This window comes from Mytilus edulis, chromosome 8, assembly GCF_963676685.1.
Source record: "Mytilus edulis chromosome 8, xbMytEdul2.2, whole genome shotgun sequence".
Lineage (NCBI taxonomy): Eukaryota > Metazoa > Mollusca > Bivalvia > Mytilida > Mytilidae > Mytilus > Mytilus edulis.
Genome location: NC_092351.1, coordinates 6290279 through 6311046, shown reverse-complemented (window position 1 = coordinate 6311046; position 20768 = coordinate 6290279). Strand labels below are relative to the sequence as shown.

The following is a 20768-nucleotide window of genomic DNA, read 5'->3' as shown; positions in this document are numbered from 1 at the left end:
ATTCTGAACTACCATGATTTACTACACTTTCTTTTATTTGACTGATATTATTCCATAACAAAATTGTCATCCAATTAAATTGTCTTCACGTTATAAAAGCCAAAACCAACGAGTTAATGACCATTGGAACGTCTCTATTGTTATTGTCTACCGGAACTTCTCTCTTGTTATCTTTGAAAAGAAACGATGCATTCTGACTTTAAATAGACAACCAATCCTGAATTCATGTGAACTATATTTAGCCAAAGGTAAACACTGACTTTTCATCCTTGTTTATCGTGACCGCTACTTTGCGACAATACGTCTCTCGGCTGCCTGTAAACATTTGAAAAAGATATTTTTTTCTTTTTGAATTTATATTTTTTTCAGTGAAGTAGCCGGCACTTTAAGTCACCATAAACGATTTAAAGTTTTCCTTTTTTTGCAGGGAGTTGAAAGAAAATGGAGAAATATTTTCTGCTGATGATTATTTTATGAATGGAGATGTATATTGTTATGATCAGAGGAAGTTAACAGATGCTCATGATCACTGTAGGAGAAGAGGTAAGGGTCAAAAGTAGAATCAAATACAAATAGATGCAGAGGCTCATAAAGGCTGTTTTTAAAAGATATAGAGTTTCGTGTTCAGATTTAGGGAAAACAAGAACCTTATACAGAAGCTGATGTTCAAAGTAGGAATAAAAGAAGACATCTGCATAAACAAAAAATTGAAAATGGGTATATTTTATTAGGCCCTATAGTGATCAGTCTGTCGGTCCGTCCGTCCGTAACACTTTGTGTCCGCTCCATATCTAGAGAACCATTATGATTTCATACTTTATACTTTACATGTTTATTAACCACCACCAGAGGGCGTGTCATGATGTATGTACAACTTCCTAGGTCAAAGGTCAAGGTAAAAAAAACTTTGGTTTCAGTTGACAACCCTGTGTCCTGGGGTGAAGATCATGTCCGCTCTATATCTTGAGAACCGTTATGATTTCAAAGTTTATACTTGACATGTATATGAACCAACACCAGAGGGTGTGTCATAATTTATGAACGACTGCCTAGGGCAAAGTTCAAGGTCAAAAACTTTGGTTTCAGTTGACAACCCCATGTCCTATGGTAAAGATCGTGTCCGCTCCATATCTTGAGAACCGTTATCATTTCAAAGTTTATACTTGACATGTTTATAAACCAACACCAAAGGGTGTGTCATAATTTATTTACAACTTCCTAGGTCAAAGGTCAAGGTCAAAAACTTTGATTTCAGTTGACAAACCCATGTCCTATGGTAAAGATACAATTTTTTAATGCACATTATTCACAGCGGGGCCCACAGAGATGGCTCCCATCTCAATGATATCTAGTTTGTTATAATAAAATGAGGGGTACAAGATCAAATAATATTAAATTCCTTTTATGTGTTACTATGGAACCAGTTGATAAAACCTTAAAAATTCAGTTGCATTCTCAGCTTGTAAAGTATGCTGTGTATATCAGTTGGTTTGTGGTCACTCTCTTTGTGCACCACATTGGTGAAACACAACAAAATATATTCATTTAGATTTTTGTATGAAAGGGATCCCAGAACGTACAGTTTGGTCATAATTACCTTTCTTAATACAACTTTGATATGATTTTGTGTTTTTAATTGAACAATTATATTTGTGCATATTAATTTGTAGCACTCGAAGCTGTAAGAAAGAATGTATCTCCTGTCATCATAGACAATACCAATACACAAGTCTGGGAAATGTGTCCATATGTTGATATTGTAAGTGTGTCATAATGATAGAAAACTCTAGTTGTGAACTGAGATCATGGTAAGGCTAGGATTCAAAAGACTGTTCTGGTACGTACAAAGTGTTCATTGATTTTGAGATGTTTATTGTGTAAAAATATAGATATTTTATACAAATTTCAACAGAGTGGTCTATGAACACTGTTAATAGTAATTAAATAACATTATTATGTTTGTAGGCTATTTGAGTTAAAGGAAGTATACAGTTTTCAACAGAGTATTCTATAAATTCCATCAGTAGTTAAATTACATTGTTTGTCCTGTTTTTTAGGCCAAGTCTGTGACTCCTGAATATGAGATAGAGATCCTGGAACCATCAACACCCTGGAGGTTCAAAGCAAGACAATGTGCAGAGTACAGTATTTTCATGATTTTTTTATATAAACAATTGTAATTAATTGACTCTCAATGTGAGGCCTTTTAGATTTTTTGTTCACCCTCAAAATGAGAGGACGAAATCTTTAATGAGAATACAAAATAAATGTTCAAGAACAAATAGTTAGAAAAAAAATTGACAAACAAAGCCTATGTTCTTAGTTTGTTAAGACTTTATGTAATCAGTATTTTTTGTATTATAGGAAATCAGATCATGCTGTGCCTTATGAGAGTATCAAGAGAATGTTAGACAGATACCAAAGAAATGTAACCGTAGATATGTTAATTAATACTAAAAGGTAAATACAAAGATATTAATTGTAGGGATGACGGGGTAAGCTTGCCATAGTGCTTCACTTCTGTTGTTTGTCCATCTATATGTCCTTCTGTCCTAACCAGTAAACTTTAGGCCCATTTTCCAGGAAATATGATTCAGAGTTTCCTGAAATTTGTATCAAGCTTCTTGTGAACATGCATCTTCGCTAGCCAAGGGTTACGATACACTCCCGTTCTCTTCACCCTTGGCGGATTGAGATAAAATTTCGGAGACACAAGGTAAGGATTTTTATTGGTTGCAGTCGAAACTCGCTGCATCCAATCAAAAAGCGCCTATAACATGATCACGTGTAAATGTAGAAAGTGTTTGTAAACAATTGCCACATGTTTATTGTGCAACAAGTCTTTACATTCTATAATCATACGACTATATTTAGTGACAACTTGAATGTTTTTAATCAATAAGAAGAAGTTCCTGTGTATGTTTCATGCACAAAAGCATGAATGTTGACGTATATTTTCGTTTCCGGCTTTATCAAGCGTGTAGGTTCTAGACACTACCGTGTTTTACCTCCAAATTGAAAAGTTCAAGTGCTACCATTGGTCAAGAATAATGTATTCAGAATTGGCGTGACTTTAATCTTCCAATAGATGGCTCAACATTACTTTCACAAATGTTGGCTCAATCTGCCAAGGGTGAAGAGAACGGGAGTGGATCGTAACCCTTGGCTAGCGAAGATGGTGAACATGCTATTCTGTTTAATGTATTTTAACATCCATAGCTCATCCACTACTTAATTTTTCTTGCACATCATAGCTATTTATGACATTTTGGTCTCTTTTTTCTCGGAAAGTTGGAGCTTCAGGAAATTTAGTATCAGCCTTTGTGTGAGCATACTGTATAGTGTGGTGCATCCTCACATCCATTGCTTATTAACATGCTGTTATACAATATATTTATAGCAGGGATAACTGTGAGCCATAACTTATAGTCCATTTTATCTAATCACATTCTTTCAAAAATACATTCACCATTTCTGGCTGAGATAGGTATAATTATAAATAACATGCATGTAATTTTTCAATATTCGCCCTAGATGTTGTCCTGAGACTCCCATATCTGCCAAAAGAGCCAGCTGAGGGCACACGTGGGTTGCAGGATGATACCTAGGGCCAATATGAAAAGGACATTTTATAATCCGTTTATCACATTTTTAGCTCACCTGACCTGAAAGGTCAAGTGAGCTTTTCTCATCACTTGGCGTCCGTCGTCCGGCATCCGTCGTCTGTCGTCCGTAAACTTTTGCAAAAATCTTCTCCTCTGAAACTACTGAGCCAAATTTAACCAAACTTGGCCACAATCATCCTTGGGGTATCTAGTTTAAAAAATGTGTCCGATGACCTGGCCATCATACCAAGATGGCCGCCATGGCTAAAAATAGAACACAGGGGTAAAATGTATATTTTGGCTTATATCTTTAAAACCAAAGCATTTAGAGCAAATCTGACACGGGTAAAATTGTTGATCAGGTCAAGATCTATCTACCCTGAAATTTTCAGACGAATCGGACGACCTGTTGTTAGGTTGCTGCCCCTGAATTGGTAATTTTAACGAAATTTTGCAGTTTTTGGTTATTATCTTGAATACTATTATAAATAGAGATAAACTGTAAACAGCAATAATGTTCAGCAAAATAAGACCTACAAATAAGTCAAATGACCAAAATTGTCAATCAACCCCTTAAGGAGTTATTGCCCTTTATAGTCAATTTAAACAACTTTTTCGTCATTTTTTGTAACTTGTACAAAAATCTTCTTCTCTGAAACTACTGGGCCAAATTTAAACTAACTTGGCCACAATCCTAATTGTGGTATATAGTTAAAAAAATGTGCCCGGTGACCCCACCTACCAAACAAAATGGCCGACATGGCTAAAATTAGAACATTGTGGTAAAATGCAGTTTTATATCTTCTTTTCTAAAACTATGAGCCAAATTTAACCAAACTTGGCCTCAATCATTACTGGGGTATCTATTTTAAAAACAGTGTCTAATGACCCCACCAACCAAGATGGCCGACATCAATAAATACAGTAACAGGTGAGCGACACAGGCTCTTGAGAGCCTCTAGTTAACAAAAAAGAGTGAGATTTTTAAATATTCTGTGGTAAGATATATTCAGTAGGTTTATCCTAATGAATGTCCTCTTTATTGTATTAGTAGGTCTAGACCAGTGACAATTTTACCACAAAACAACATAAAGGAAACAGAAACAAAAACAGCCAAGAAATCATCAGCTGAAACTAAAAATAATTCTTCATCATATAACGTGGATGATAATGAAGATATATGGCAGGATGTAGGGTCATTTAAATGGAAGAATTATTACCAGCCTTTAATGAATGAACAGGAGGAGGAAAAAGACGAAAATGAAGATTTGAAAGATGAAGAATTCCCAGCTTTGAAAAGTAATGACAAAAGGAAGTCACAAGTGGAGAACAAATCATCTAAACATACTGAACGGAAAGATAAAAAAAGGCCAGAAACCAAAGAGAATATATCACAAGAAGATGATGCAGGAAGTAAAAATGGAAATGCAGTTATGGTAGACAACTCCAATGTTACTGATAGGATTGATGAGCATGCTGTTGCTTCAACAGGATCAATGTCTAGTGAGAAGCTGGTTAAGAACAATATGCTTCCATTCTCTACTGGTCTAGGATTTCAGATGAATAAACATAAAGGCTTATCAACAGCAAACTTACAGAAACAGATAGAGCTCATTTCTCAGCAAAAACTTCTAGTTTCAGAAAAAACATGTGCTTCACCTGTCACGGTACAACCTGAACAAAGTGAAAATACACTCATTGAAAACAGAACCTCAAGAACCCCAAGTTTTGAAAAAGGCAGGTCAGAGGACAAAGAGTTTAGTGATGAAATCCATGAACTTGTTGATAGTTTGATGTCAGAGCATGTAGAGGATAAAACAATTAGTGATCTCAGTAAAGTACAGGATGAGTTAAAGGCTTATTTACATATAATGCCTATAGATGAACAACAAAGACAAGATGCTGAATGTCTTATAGACCAGAAACTTAGTATGTTTCTACACAATGATAAAACATCAGACTCAGACATGCAACATGTGCAGGAACCTCTCAACTTAGTTGAACAAAATGACAATAAGGAAAATGAAAAAGTACATCAGGATACCAATCTTCCAAATATGTCATCAGCAACTGATATTGTTGATGGAAGGTTTAACATTGAGTCTAGTTTTCCCTCAGAATTAAATAATGTTGAAGATAATCAAAATCAAACAATTTCTGTCACTGATGAAGATCAAACAATTGGCAGCATAGAATTAAGTTTAGAGAAAGTTTTTGATGTCATTGATGAAAAACCTGAGAGAGAGAGTGAAAATTTAAATGATTCTGAAGGAGTTGATTTAAATGTCAACAAAAGCGGAAAAGTTGTAGAAAATGAAATCTGGTCAACTGATCAGCTTAAAGGTCAAGGTCATGATGAAAATTGGGACAACAATGGTAAAACGGAGCAGGCTGAAGAGGCTAAGGGAAGTTTTAATCAAAAAGAGTTGGAAATGAAACATAATGAGAAAGAATATTGGGATAGTAAGAGTAGCGTGAACGGCACCAATAGTAGTTTACAATATGGTCTCAATTCTAAAAACAATCCTGTCAAGTTGGAAGATAAAAGTGAAAATCAAATAGATGCTGTAACTGAACAATTAAATGATTTATCAGATGATTGCTTGGGTGAAAAGTTTTGGGATGTAGATAGTGATGGAGAAAAAGATACAGAGAAAAAATATTGGAAGAATGAGAAACCATCTGAAGAGAAAGATCAACAAGTAAAGAGTTCTAATAATTCAGATTCCCAAGTTAAGAGTTCTAATGAGTCAGACACTCAACCAAAGAGTTTTGATAAATCAGATTCACTATTAAAGAGTTCTAATAAATTGGACACAGAAAACAAAATAGAAAGTAAAGATAGTAAATTTGAAAAAGAGAGTAGTCCAAATGTTTGGGAAGAACCAAAGACTAAACGTCAAAGAAAGAGAAACAACAGAGATAAAAATAAGCAAAAAGATAAAGTTAATAGTAATGACAATGAAGTATTAAATGAAGCAATACAAAGCAAACAGAATAATGAACCTGAATCTGAAATATCGTCTAAAGCAAGTGTAAAAAATAATGAAGATCAACAAACAGAACTTTCCTCTATAGCAACAGTAAAATCTGGTGATAATCAGCAAAAAACTAAAACTCGCAAAAATAAATCAACAAAAACATCTGGCCAGATAAAAGAAGCAGTGTCATTAAAGAAATCTTCACAGTTGAAACAAGTGCCTTCCACAAAAATCTGTGATAATCATACTAATTCTCCTGACCAATCAGATCCCTTGTCAGCTAATCAAAATTCATCATCCAAGTCAAACTCGTCTAAAACCCATGACAATCATCATTCTACTAATTCTTCAGAAAAAAGTAAACTTAAGGCAGCTATTGATCTCAAAGATACTGATTCCAAGTCAGTAGGTAGAAAACAGAAAAAAAATCAGAAACCAAATCAGTCAGCAGATACAGTTAAAAATGAGAAGTCAGATGAAAAAGGTAATCTTAAAGTTCCATCTGTATGTTTGTCTGATGGTATAACTGTTGACAAACCTTCATTTCTAGTCCAGCATTTTAATGATAGATTGGATGGTGAATGTATAGTATTAAATACTACATCTTTATTATCCTTAAAGAAGGCAAAAGTAGAGCTTACAATAGATAGTCATATGGTTCAGAATAGATTAGAGGATGAAAACTTTAAACAAAAACTGCAAAGATTGGAAAATAAAAATGATTCATCATCAATAACTGTAGACAAACAAAAAGATAATAATTCTGATGTTGATAATAGTGACAAGCACAAATTTATTATTAAAGAAAATTTAAACCCCGAATTATCAAATGCTCAACCAGATATTGTTAAGACAGATAGTAAAAACAAACTTGAGGAAAATCCAAGCACTGATGCATGTAGAAACAATTTAGAAAAACCCGGTAAGAAGGACAGTCAGCCAACTGATCACAATCAGGGCAATGATGAGTGTAGCAGGAATGTTGTAGAGAAAGTCCACAATAATGATTTACATAAAAAAGATAAAAATGCTGAATTAGTTGCTTCGACAGATACTGAAGTTATTGTCATAGAAGCAAATCAACAAATAAAAAGTAGAGAAGGAAATGATAATTCACTGAGACATGATATAGCAAAGGTAAATACTGAAGAACTGGATAAACAGCAAGTAGTTGGTGAACTGTATTCTGGGAAACCAGAAGAAACTACAATTACACAAACTCCCGTGTCTCAGGATACAGGTGAAACTGATGAGAAATCTGGGACCAAAAAGAAAAAGAAAACAAGCAACAAGAGAAAAATGGCAGCTAAATTTCCTGACAAATTTCTTGATGATTCAGTCAAAGAAGCATTTCTAAAGAATGATTGGGCTACGCAAATGCCGAAACTTGAAGGATCGGCACCTATTAGTACTTTTGATCTCGAAACAAAACCTTGTATACGCAAAATGGATGCATCAACGTCAATCACATCTGTTGATACTAAAGTACTTAATTTAATAAACACTGGCAATATGCACATTTTACAGAAAATTGATTATCCTTATCAAATCTGTATTGGTCGAGAATTATCCATCATGAAAGGCACTACTGACGCAGATGGCTCTATAGAAAGAGGTATCCCTGAAATTTTACACCAGGAAAAAAGTACAATGACAGACAGTATGTGTATTGTTGGTCTTGAATTTCTTCAAAGTAGTTTTCCGTCCATACCTGAGAAGGAGTTGAAGGACATATTAGAAAAGTGTGATGGTGATGTGGAATGGGCCGTGAATCTATTGCTGGACTGGAAATACAACCTAAATCTGTCTGAGGAGGAAAGTGATAAGTTTGTCGATTGTATGTTTAAAGCTCAACACATTCCTAAATCACCCATTCTTCATTCATCACTCAGACAGAAATCCATGAAAAGTGTTGTCTCCCCTAAAACATTGATGGATATGTGTAATGATATCATCGTTAAGGAACATAACATTGACAGATTAGAGATAGAACAACAGTTGATAATGAGTAGTGAAAAGAGACTGTCCTCACTGGAGAAACAGTTGTCCATTCAAGCTAAACAGTACAGTTTTAGTTCATTTGGTGATGAAGTAATCGAGGAAGATTCTGAATTTACCGATGCTCTGTTAAAGGAATTGATTAATTCTGCTGATAATAAAAGTTTGAGTAGTGATAGTCGTGAGAGTAGTCAGGTTAGTCTGTCAGATGAACCAGTCCAAGTCAACAGTGGAGGTCTTGATACAATTGATGCTAATGAATTTTGGAATGTTGACTTCGACCATGATGCTAAGAAAAAACATCAAAACAAAGAATCGGAGGATGTTCACTTTGATTTGGATGTTGGAGGGATGGATATAGAGGATGAAGAAGGTGTGACAGAGTCGCCAGTGATGATAAACAGACCTGATTATAGTCGGATCGACAGAGATAGAACAGATTCCTTTGGGGAACCGACTGTATTACTGCCGCTGAAGAAAGAGTTTACCAAAGCATTATTTAGTCTCTTTGGACCAGTTGATGGTCTTGATACAGGTATATAATAATATAGTTAATTTTTATTTTATATAACATAATCATTTAAATGTTGACATGAAGATAAGTGAAGTTTTATTTTCAAATCTTAAAATGCAAGGTTTACTTAAATGTAGCCTTTTTACAATTATGATCATGTTAGCAAATGATTAAAGCATGAAGCAAAGATTGAACAATGAAATAAGCTAAAAAGAGACAACTCTATATATGGAATTAACTTTTTATTTGGAAATATTGTATTTTAAATTAATATCAAGCATCACACATCATGGAGGAAATTAAAGAAAACATTCATTTTATAAAGAAGAAAATGTTAGATGAATAAAAGGAGGTGTTTTTTTATTCTTGATATATTTTTATTTGGATATGTTTTCAGATAAAGACGATGACCTGACAATCCCAGTAACACTTGATGTGGCTAAGTTAATGTACACATGTATAAAGACAGCATCACGTAAAGGACAGGTCAGAGTTCATTCAGATCAACAGTTAATGGAAGGTAATTATTACACAGTCTGACAGGGGTAACAGGCTAAGCAGCTAAGACAACTTAATAAACATATTTAACAGGGGTATCAGGCTTAGCAGCTAAAACAACAACTAAACATATTTAACATTATTGTACCTGCAATGCCCATGTGACAAAGTGGAAACAGTGACATCTAAATACTTGGTATCTTGCTATCTACTCTTTAAAAAAATTTGACATCTACAATTATGGTCAGATTTTAATGCAATTTATATCAAAGTTTTATATGAGAAATGTCTTGAAAACATGAATGTATCATGTTAACTGTCTTAATAGAGATGCAAAAAAAGTAACAAAAAAAATTAAAACATGTAATCTGACATCTTCGCTAGCCAAGGGTTACGATCCACTTCCGTTCTCTTCACCCTTGGCGGATTGAACCAACATTTGTGATAACAATGTTGCACCATCTATCGGAAGATTAAAGTCACGCCCATTTCGAATACATTATTCTTGACCAATGGTAGCACTTGAACTCTTCAATTTGGAGGTAAAAACACGGTAGCGACTAGATTCTACACACTTGGTAAAGCCGGAAATGAAAATATACGTCAACATTCATGCATTTGTGCATGAAACATACACAGTAACTTCTATTAATTGATTATAAACATTCAAGTTGTCACTAAATATAGTCGTATGTTAAGACTTGTTGCACTATAAACACGTGGCAATTGTTTACAAACACTTTCTACATTTACACATGATCATGTTATGGGCGCTATTTGATTGGATGCAGCGAGTTTCAACTGCAGCCAATAAAAATCTTTACCTTGTGTCTCCGAAATTTTATCTCAATTCGAGAAGGGTGAAGAGAAAGGGAGTGGATCGTAACCCTTGGCTAGCGAAGATGGTAATCTGAGTGATGATTTATTAAAGAATTTGTTTTTTCATACTAAGTACATATAATTTCTGTAGACGAAGCTTATGCCAGACAGTTACAGGCTGAGGAGGATAGTGAAATAAATCACCATGACAACAGACTGACTGGTCCGGTCAACTCGACACCACAAAGCTTTAGTAAACCACCTCCACCAGTTATAGGATTCAGTATAGACAGGGGACTTAACTTGTCATCACCAAGACCCAAAGTTGTCTCCCTTGTAGAAATAATGGATGAAGAACAAGCAAAAGAAATAGAAAAGAGAGAACTTGTAAGACTTTTTAAGTTTGTTTTATTTATTATAATTATATAATGATTTATCCGGACAAATGATTTTTGTCGAGCCTGCAACTTTTGTTGCAGAAAGCTCGACATAGGGATAGTGATCCGGCGGCGGCTACGGCGGCGGCGGTGTTAGCTCACTTCTTAAAAGCTATATATTTTAGAAGGTGGAAGACCTGGATGCTTCATATTTTGTATATAGATGCCTCATGTTACGAAGTTTCTGTCAGTCACATGTCCAATGTCCTTGACCTCATTTTCATGGTTCAGTGACCACTTGAAAAAAAAGTTCAGAATTTTTGTAACGTTGAATTCTCTCTTATTATAAGTAATAGGATAACTATATTTGGTATGTGCGTACCTTGCAAGGTCCTCATGCCCGTCAGACAGTTTTCACTTGACCTCGACCTCATTTAATGGATCAGTGAACAAGGTTAAGTTTTGGTGGTCAAGTCCATATCTCAGATACTATAAGCAATAGGGCTAGTATATTTGGTGTATGGAAGGACTGGAAGGTGTACATGTCCAACTGGCAGGTGTCATCTGACCTTGACCTCATTTTCATGGTTCAGTGGTTATAGTTAAGTTTTTGTGTTTTGGTCTGTTTTTCTCATACTTTATGCAATAGGTCTACTATATTTGTTGTATGGAATGATTGTAAGGTGTACATGTCTAGCGGGCAGATGTCATCTGACCTTGACCTCATTTTCATGGTTCAGTGGTCAAAGTTAAGTTTTTAAGTTTTGGTCTTTTTATCTAATATTATATGCCAAAGGTCAACTATATTTGGTGTATGGAAATATATTATGATCTATATGTCAGTCCCGCAGGTTTTATTTGACCATGACCTCAATTGCACGGTTCATTGGACAGTGTTAAGTTTTTGTGTTTTGGTCTATTTTTCTTAAACTATAAGTAATAGGTCAACTTTATTTGTTGTATGGAAGCATTGTTAGCTGTACATGTCTGCCTGGCATGGTTTATCTGACCTTGACCTCATTTTCATGGTTCATTGGTCTTTGTTTAACTATCTTGTTTAATGTTAAGTTTATGTGACAGTTGTAATAACGCTTTATACTTAGGACTATCAACATAATATCAATGATTAGTAAAGAAGGCGAGACATTTCAGTGTGTGCACTCTTGTTCTCATGTATACATGATCAAACGAATAATTATGAAAGAGAATGATTTTTTAATATTCCTCTTTGATAAACAGTTATCTGTAATATTAAAAGTATTTCTAGAAGTAGTCACAACAACATAATTTTAAGTTTAAAGAGATTAGAATAAAATTCTGGAAACTGGTTCCTTTTACTCTTCTATAAAAAAAACCTTCCATTTCTTGATCAACAATTATGAGCATATGGCTGAAATTTTGTAATATTTGATTGATTGAGATCTGTTTATTGCTGTGTTACAGGACAGTGATTCAGAACAGGTATAAATGTTTTGGTTTTGGCAAGCTTTCTTTTTTCTTCTGGCTAAAATCAGGTCACCGTGTTATAGTATTGATTACCTTGAAAAGTTTATCAAGAACTCGGAACAAGACAGCATTTTATATTTTACACTTGAATGAAAGCAAAAATCAGTCCAAAGTACAGTTTTATTTCTTTTAGTTTCATTGGTTGGTTAATTTGAATACAAGATAAATATTTAATAAGTATAATTTGTATCAATACTGTTATGTACTCTGAAATTACAATTATTGTATACCAATTGTTAAGTTAAATTATTAAATGGTTGAAGATACAAAATGGTCTACTCTTCCAATTTTTTTTACATAAACTCAATCTAAAAAATAAATGCTCTCTATTTTACAGAATTTTCCCCTCTAGAATATTTTGAAAACTAAATTGTTGTCATCATTAAATCAACTTCTAGGCAACTGATTTTGCTTTTGATCTAGTTGTTCAAAAGAAATATGATGTTTCTAACTGCTTTTTAACACACACGAATCAGCTGTATACATACATGTATATGACTTGAATATGGCTTCTCTATTTTGTTTATTTTCTGCTTGCTGCACTTTCACAGTAGTGATTGAAGATTTATATTGTGTGGCAGATTGCTGAAACTTCATTATTTGGTGCTTTGTATCAGCATGAAGATTTCTCGGGAGAAAAATCAGTATTATTTTGCTAGTTTTGTCTTCCTGTTTTTGATTAGATCTGTTTTTCTTTTAATCTATAAACAGTATTTTTGCTAATTCATTAGACTGGTCAGGATTTTTTTGCTAATTCTGGAAAGGAATTTTTTCCAAAATATTAAACTGTTATGATATTTATTTTTGCTAATCTTTGACAGTTTAGATACTTGTGCTAATCTTTAGACTGGTATTGATATTTTGGCTAATCTTAAGACCAGTAAGGATGTTTTTGCTAATCTTCAGGCTAGTAAGGATGTTTTTGCTAATCTTCAGACTAGTAAGGATTTGTTTGCTAATCTTCAGGCTAGTAAGGATGTTTTTGCTAATCTTCAGACAAGTAAGGATATTTTTGCTAATCTTCAGACTAGTAAGGATATTTTTGCTAATCTTCAGACTAGTAAGGATATTTTTGCTAATCTTCAGACTAGTAAGGATGTTTTTGCTTATCTTCAGACAAGTAAGCATATTTTTGCTAATCTTCAGACTAGTAAGGATATTTTTGCTAATCTTCAGACTAGTAAGGATATTTTTGTTAATCTTTAGACTGTTTAGGATACTTTTGCTTATTATTTAGACTGGTAAGGATATTTTTTTTTTTCAACTCTTTATACTATAACAGATATCGTTTTTTTGCTAGTGAGACTGGTAAGGATATTGGTATTTTTGCTAGTTATTAAACTGTTAAGGATATTGGTATTTTTGCTAATTTTTTCGACTGGTAGTGATATTAGTATCTTTGCTAAGTCTTGGTAAAGATATTGGTATGTTTACTGAAAGGTTAAATTTTCACCGATGTTTGCTTATACATTTCACTTCATGTTATGATATAGCTTTATTAAAATACTTATTACATGTATTGTAAAATGTAAACTACCGAACTAGAAGCAAAATGTTGCAAATTGAACTTTCAAATACGACCAATTCACACAATTCATATCAAGTCAAAGAATATGCATATTGCAGTGTTTACACAAAATTAACAAATTTCCTTAAATAACAATAACAGTAACAATCATGAAAATATAATACAGTTCCATATTTAGGCCAAGGTTGGGCTGAAACTTGCTTGGTATCAAACAAGGCTTTCAACTGTAATGTGTAACCAAATTCACCTTCTTTATACACTAAGTCTAATGATACAGCAAGATAATAAATGGTAAACACAGCTTTAATTTAACAACTTACTTAATTCATAGAGCCAAGAGTGAAATGAAACATATAAAAAAACTGAAGGTCTCTTAGGCAGTTCAAATTTCAATTTTCAAATGTGCTTACCGGTACATTAGACAAGAAAAATTTAGTTAGCTCAGACCATTTCCCATAATTCCTCACCTTTCACAGATCATGTATATGCTCATGATGCTTTCATCATATTATATTCAAGAACTAATTTTGATACATAGTGAAAATATTTCAATAAGCACACCAGGAAATAAATCCTGTATTACAGAAAAACCAATAACTCTTACATAAAACATGAACAGGTTAACAATACACATCAACTGAGCTGAATTCTACTGAAAACTTTAAATTAATGCTAGCAAGGCTGAATTATACTGTTTCTAAGATCCCTCATACAAGTACACAAATTTGGCAAACTTCAAATATTTATATAATATGTCCACATTATAAATCAAGATTCATCATGATATAATATGTAAACATTGCTGTCCATCCTATTAAATGTAGATCTTTTATTGATCAGGTAGAAACTCTACAACAGTCAGGATCATATTCTGCCTTGTCAACACGGTTAAAACAACAGAAACTGTATGATGTATTCCCAGGAATAGATACAACTGTGTTAGATGATATATTTCAGGCAAACTGGTAAGTAAAAGAAATATATTAAACTGTTCTGTCATATTTCATCTAATCAAGAATATGTGGCAAAGAGAATTGAAGCTTGGTATAGAGTAAAAATCTATTTGTGTTAGAGCCTCTAAATCAGAAATAGAAAATGTTTATTATTATTAATATAGAGATATAAGTAGTATGATTTTCAATGAGGCAACTATCCACCATTGACAAAATGATATGGATTTAAGCAACTGTAGGTCTACAGTATTCAATGATGAGCAAAACTATATTAAGTTAAAATTGTCCCAAGCATGGCATAATCTGAAACAATGCAATCAAGAAAACAAATAGCCTGATTAATGCTTAATTGATAAATGCAGACAGCTACCAAAGACAACTGGTGAATTATATCTTGAGATAGGCACTTACATTTATGGGTTTGTTGAACATATTTGTGAGTGCTGCACCCACAAATATGTTCGACAAACACTGCTCACCCACCCTCTCAGGTTTATGTTTGGGTAAATTTTATTTTGGGCTAATTATACTTAGGACTCATTAATATTCATTAGATACCAATTTTTGTGGTTTTATGGGAAATGGGGAACCATGAATTTAAATGTTCAACAAATTGCATATTTTCTGAAGGACTATATGTAGACTTTGTCAAAACAACATTATCCACAAAAATACAAGTTCCACAATCCACGAAAATTGGTACCATCGAAAATAAATGAATCCACAGTAAATCATGTTAAAACAGAAAGTAAGAAATGTTTAACACAAGGTATATATGTTATGTCATTGATATATATTTTGGTAAATCTTATGGAAATATAAGGCGATTTACAGATTGTGTATGTTATCTACATTATTTTTGTTCCAAACATTTCATTATTACTGTAGATATTTTTGAAATGTTATACACATTGTAGCATAAAGTATATGACATATATATATTTTTTCCATTTTAGCTATATTTTAGAAGATACCATTAAGGCTGTACAGGGCTCCCTGGCATGCAATGCTGGAACCCCAAAGACTGTCATGTCAAAGGAAGCAGAGGAGAACTATGAGAAACATTTAATAGAGGCAGCTAAACAACAAAGTTTACAAGAGATGGTTTGTACTTGTAATATATTTTATGCCCAACCTTGGGGCATTATGTTTTTCGGTCTGTGTGTCTGTTCATATGTGCATCTATTTGTTGCATCTGTTTGTCTTTTTGTCTGTCTGTCCTGCTTCAGGTTAAAGTTTTTTGTCAAGGTATTTTTAAATGAAGTTAAAGATCAATCAACTTGACCCTAATTTCTTGGTCCATTGAACATGCAAATGAAAGTGAGAGTGATGCATCTGTGTACTTTGGATGTATTCTTTTTGCTAAGAATTTACCATCACTTTTAATAAATTGAACTTTTACAATTAAGAAAACACTTAAAAACATCCTTACATTCAAAGTTAGCAACATTTAAATTCAGGTATATTCCTGCTGCGCAAATTTTGGTTAATTTTAATAAATGAAATTTTCTTAAAGAGATTTGCTTTTACATTTACAAGTAATGATCTTCTTGATTTGCAACTTAACAAAATGTATGATCAATTTAGACAGTTCCTGTGTATTGAATTAGTTTTTTTTAAGAATTTAGCTGTATGACAATATTTTTCCTTTCCAGCTTGATTCTTGCTTACATGTAGTACATGTACCAAAGATCATAAAGGATGCACAAACTGTCAGACCTTCTGTGGATTATGAAGAGTTCCGAGGGGAGGCTAACCTCCATTACAGACTTAGACATGAATGTTTCCAGAAAGCACAAGAGGCTCACAGGAGGGGCATGAGACAAGTTGCTTCATTTTATTCAAATCAGGTATGTAGCTTTCAAAGGCAAATCTTTTATAGAAAATTTATTTTTTAAATATAACATTGAAGTTAGAAATTTTCTTTTTCAACATATTTCAAATAAGCTATGTGGGTTCATGTTTATTTATAGGACACCAATTTGTATGGATTGCATTGGTATGGGAGAATTTTAATGTCTATCAAAAAAATTTCTGATCTGTTTAAATAAAGACTTGTTTCAGATTTATAGATACTGTAGAAACATTAATTTTGTGGTCTATATAAAAGATTCCATTGGTATTTAATTTCGTGGTTTCCAGTATATGGAAGTGATATTACATGTAGGTTAAATTCGTGGAGGTTTTAATTTCGTGGATATATTCTTTCTACGAAATAAACGAAATTAAATCCTCCACGCAAATTTCTGCTTTTACAGTACTGCTAAATATTTTTGAAGCAGACAAAATATTGTAACTTTATCTATGTATTGTAGGGTCATCTTCATACCCAGAAGATAAAAGATGCTAATATGAGAGCATCAGAACAGATTTTATCTACAAGGTAAGTCTTTACCCTCTCCTCTCAAAAAGAGACTATTAAACATGGAAATCCATAGACCTAAGTCATAAAGGTATGGACTTGCTTAATCTGGGATAGCTATTCAAGTCCTTCATTCAAGGATATCTTATGAATCCTATTTATATGGATTTTCCTTAGGGCTATTCCAGAATTAATTGTATGGGGGAGTTGGAAGGCACTTTAATTAAAATTTGATGTGTGGTGATTATTTTAAGAAAACATTTGACACATTCACCATTTTCATTCTCAATTTTATACAGTGATATTTTAGGTTATTTGGAAATGAAAGTTTGACAAAGAAAGATCAGAAATACTATTTTAGTCCATTCTTTTCAATACAATAAATATCAGAAAATGTGGTATGATTTCCAATGAAACTTATCCACCAGAGACCCAATGACAGGACAGGAAACTTCTCAGTGATTGTCTTTATTCTACACTCAATTAGTTTAAACATATTATTTTATAGTGGATTGGGAAACAAGTTTTGCAACTTATATTAATCCCTTTCCACTTTTTCTACATTCAATACATGGTTTGCAAATTTTCTTTGTAGAATTGATTTGTTAGAAAAGAATTCCACCCTTGACTTACATGGTTTACATGTTGATGAAGCTGTTGCAGCTATGGAAAGAATACTACCTAATAAACAGTTTGGTAAGCAGATTATTTGAAGTACTACTACACTATATGTTTGTTATACACACTCATTTGACAAAGGTAGGGAGGGATAGCTTTTCATCTATTGTTTGGCAAATTCCTTATTAGATTATTGCCTTCAAGGCTAGATTTTAGTAACAACAATTTAAAGATTCATATAATTTCAAGCGACAAGGTTTCCACAGTAAATAGGACAATAATTTGGTCACTTTGACCTACATTGTTTGTGTTTCAAGCAATAATATGTTGTGGAGAAATTATATCTTGTATTAAATAGTGACATCTTGACCAACCTTTTTCCATAATTGGCTATGGTTAAACAGTGTGCGTTCAATAACATGAAAACACTTTGACGAAATGAAGGTTAAGTTCAATTTTCACGATATAGCTAATCTCCTTGTTTAGTTAAGTTTGCCCTTTTTAATGCATTAGAAGTGATAGATAAAGTATAACATGACCCTTTCCATATTATCCCTGCTACAAAATCTTTAAACACATATGAAACTGCATCTTGTGTCTTCAGTTGCAATGGGAGTGTCCGGATAGTACCATGGCTGATATAAAAAAAAATAGAATCTATAAGTATCTCATTGGAAACGATGATCCAGAAAAATTTAAAGATTAAAAGTGACATGAATTAACTACATGAACTATCAGTGATATTGTTTGCCTTAAATTAGTGGACAATAAAGGCTTTTTCCCCTGGAAAAAAATCCCAATTTGAAAAAAACTCATTTAAACATTTTTCATGCCTAAAATGACTATATGTGCCAATTGAGAGTCCATTTATGTATCATCACTGAAAAAATGGGGTCTTATTATAAAGCAGGGTTTGACTTTTGAAAATGGGTCTTTAAATTGAAGTTTCAGTCAAATTCATGGTTTATTTTAAAATTCCCAATTTGATGAAAATGATGCATATTTTCCCCCCCCAAAAAAGGTAGAGGTATTTTGAAAAAAGCCAACAATATCACTGACTATGATAACAGTGTCACATGACTTCTACATTACAGAATTACAGAGTAATCCATTGAGACAGAAACAGTATCTAATTATAGTAACAGGAAGAGGAATGCATAGTAGAGGGGGCGTCTCAAAACTCAAACCTGCTGTAATGAATTACTTACGACGTAATGAATACAGGTGAGTAAACTGATTTATTAGGAAGAAAATTAGATTTCAGTTAAATATATTAAGGACTGTTCTATTGAAACATACACTGTACCCAGGGAAGGCACTTTCAAAATTGTATTACCACATAGATAGGCAATTTTAGAATTTGATTTGCATTTTGACTGTACAAAACATTATTTGACAATAATACATAGATTTAAAAAGAGCAATCCCTTGGTCCCATTATGTGTCCCATGCATGTATTTAACAGTTAATGATGAATCCTTGTCAGTTTGTTCACATGACGCATGTGACAGGAAACAGGAACCTTATAACACTGCATTGTTTAGTGGTTTCCTGCTTTTGATAAATGGAAGGCATTGTTTCTTTCTGACTTTCATTGTCAAAGCTTTCCACTATTTTCAGTAGAATTGAAAGTGCAAATAATTGATCATGTTATTACCTAAAAAGTATACACAACCATTCAGTTTTATAATCACCAGCTATACACCCGTGACTTTTTTGAAGATTTTTTGTTATTGTTTGAAAGTGTGTACAGTTTATTGGAGTTTTGAATACTTTTAGTTATAAGAATATTTGTTCAAAGACTTTTTTAATAGTAATACATGTCCTACATGTCAAATTTCTTTTTCAGATTTTCTGAAATCCATGAAGGTGCCTTACGAGTTAGCTTAAAGCACAGAAATAATACATAGTTGTCAATTTTTGTATGTAATTTCAATTTATTTTTTTGCATTGAGTGTTGTAGCTTCTGGATTACTATGTAAACATATTGTGAAGTTACATTGTTTATTGTAAAGTGCTGTATATGTTATGAATATTGACCATTGTTAAGTTTTATATTACTCAAAATATTGGTAGCTGAATCATGTATAATATTTTTTTCCTTTTGTAATTAAAAGCAATATCTAATAATGCTGAAGACAATAGAAATTTTGCAGTATTGCAATGATTTTTGATTCATATGGTTTAAATCTGTTGGGTAGAGTATCCAATTCAAGCTTATAATACTTACATAAAACGGTTTGGATACAAAAGTAGGATAATTGATGATGGTTGACCTTGATTTCAAATTCACTGATATAAAAGTGGGTTTTTTTTAATATCCATACATTTTTATCATTTAGGACGTCCCTATAAAGACGATTATTCTGAGGTTTGGAATTTCCTCTGAGTTCAGTATTTTTGTGATTTTACTTATTTTTGGATAGGATCAAACTTTCCATTGGGCAAAGGATCTCAATATTTCTCATTCATTGTTGATTTGCCCGATTCATTACATTTGCATGTGTTATTTCTTTTTCACATAAAAAAAACAAAAATTTACCAGACATGATTTCTACTGTCTGTATAAAAAAGAAAGTTGCATCAAATTTTACGTGACTGTTATGTAAGTGATGAATATGCAGGACAAACAAACCGGTAATAGCAAAACCGGTAATAGCAACTATTTCTACCCCCTCCCCTCCATATTTAATATTTAAATGAGCTTATTTGTAATAAAATGAAAAATTACCTGTTTCTGTGATACATGTATAAAGATGGAAATAGACTTCAAGTAAAAAAATGTCATTTGATGGTAAATAGTTTTCAAAAATATACCTAATCCTGTAGATGATTTTTACAAAAACACTTTTAATGAATTGACCATCAGAGAATTTACAAGGCAAATACATTAGGAAACTTTATTTAAGTACAATTAATAAATTTACATTTTGTTTACTATTACTGCCGTCCATAAATGTATGTCTAAGTTGATGAGAAATATAAGTTTTAGATGTTTAAAGAGGCTGT

General features: G+C 32.8%; 1 protein-coding gene across 3 annotated transcripts in view; it reads left to right on the top strand.

Annotated features, from left to right (window-relative positions):
* Positions 1–20350, top strand: part of LOC139484688 (uncharacterized) — a 30193-nt gene extending 9843 nt beyond the window's left edge. Inside the window, exons 4-18 of one of the 3 annotated variants that reach the window (XM_071268551.1) lie at positions 428–543; positions 1671–1759; positions 2058–2140; positions 2365–2460; positions 4660–9119; positions 9496–9618; positions 10567–10802; positions 12236–12253; positions 14667–14791; positions 15736–15883; positions 16435–16629; positions 17095–17162; positions 17737–17837; positions 18854–18983; positions 19609–20350. In XM_071268551.1, coding sequence (XP_071124652.1) covers positions 428–543; positions 1671–1759; positions 2058–2140; positions 2365–2460; positions 4660–9119; positions 9496–9618; positions 10567–10802; positions 12236–12253; positions 14667–14791; positions 15736–15883; positions 16435–16629; positions 17095–17162; positions 17737–17837; positions 18854–18983; positions 19609–19669 — 6049 coding nt within the window. In that variant the 3' untranslated portion in view covers positions 19670–20350. Of the gene's footprint in view, positions 1–427; positions 544–1670; positions 1760–2057; positions 2141–2364; positions 2461–4656; positions 9120–9495; positions 9619–10566; positions 10803–12235; positions 12254–14666; positions 14792–15735; positions 15884–16434; positions 16630–17094; positions 17163–17736; positions 17838–18853; positions 18984–19608 lie in introns of all 3 variants that reach the window. The other 2 variants (XM_071268550.1, XM_071268552.1) reach the window with 2 other exon arrangements.
* Positions 20351–20768: the final 418 nt, after the last annotated feature.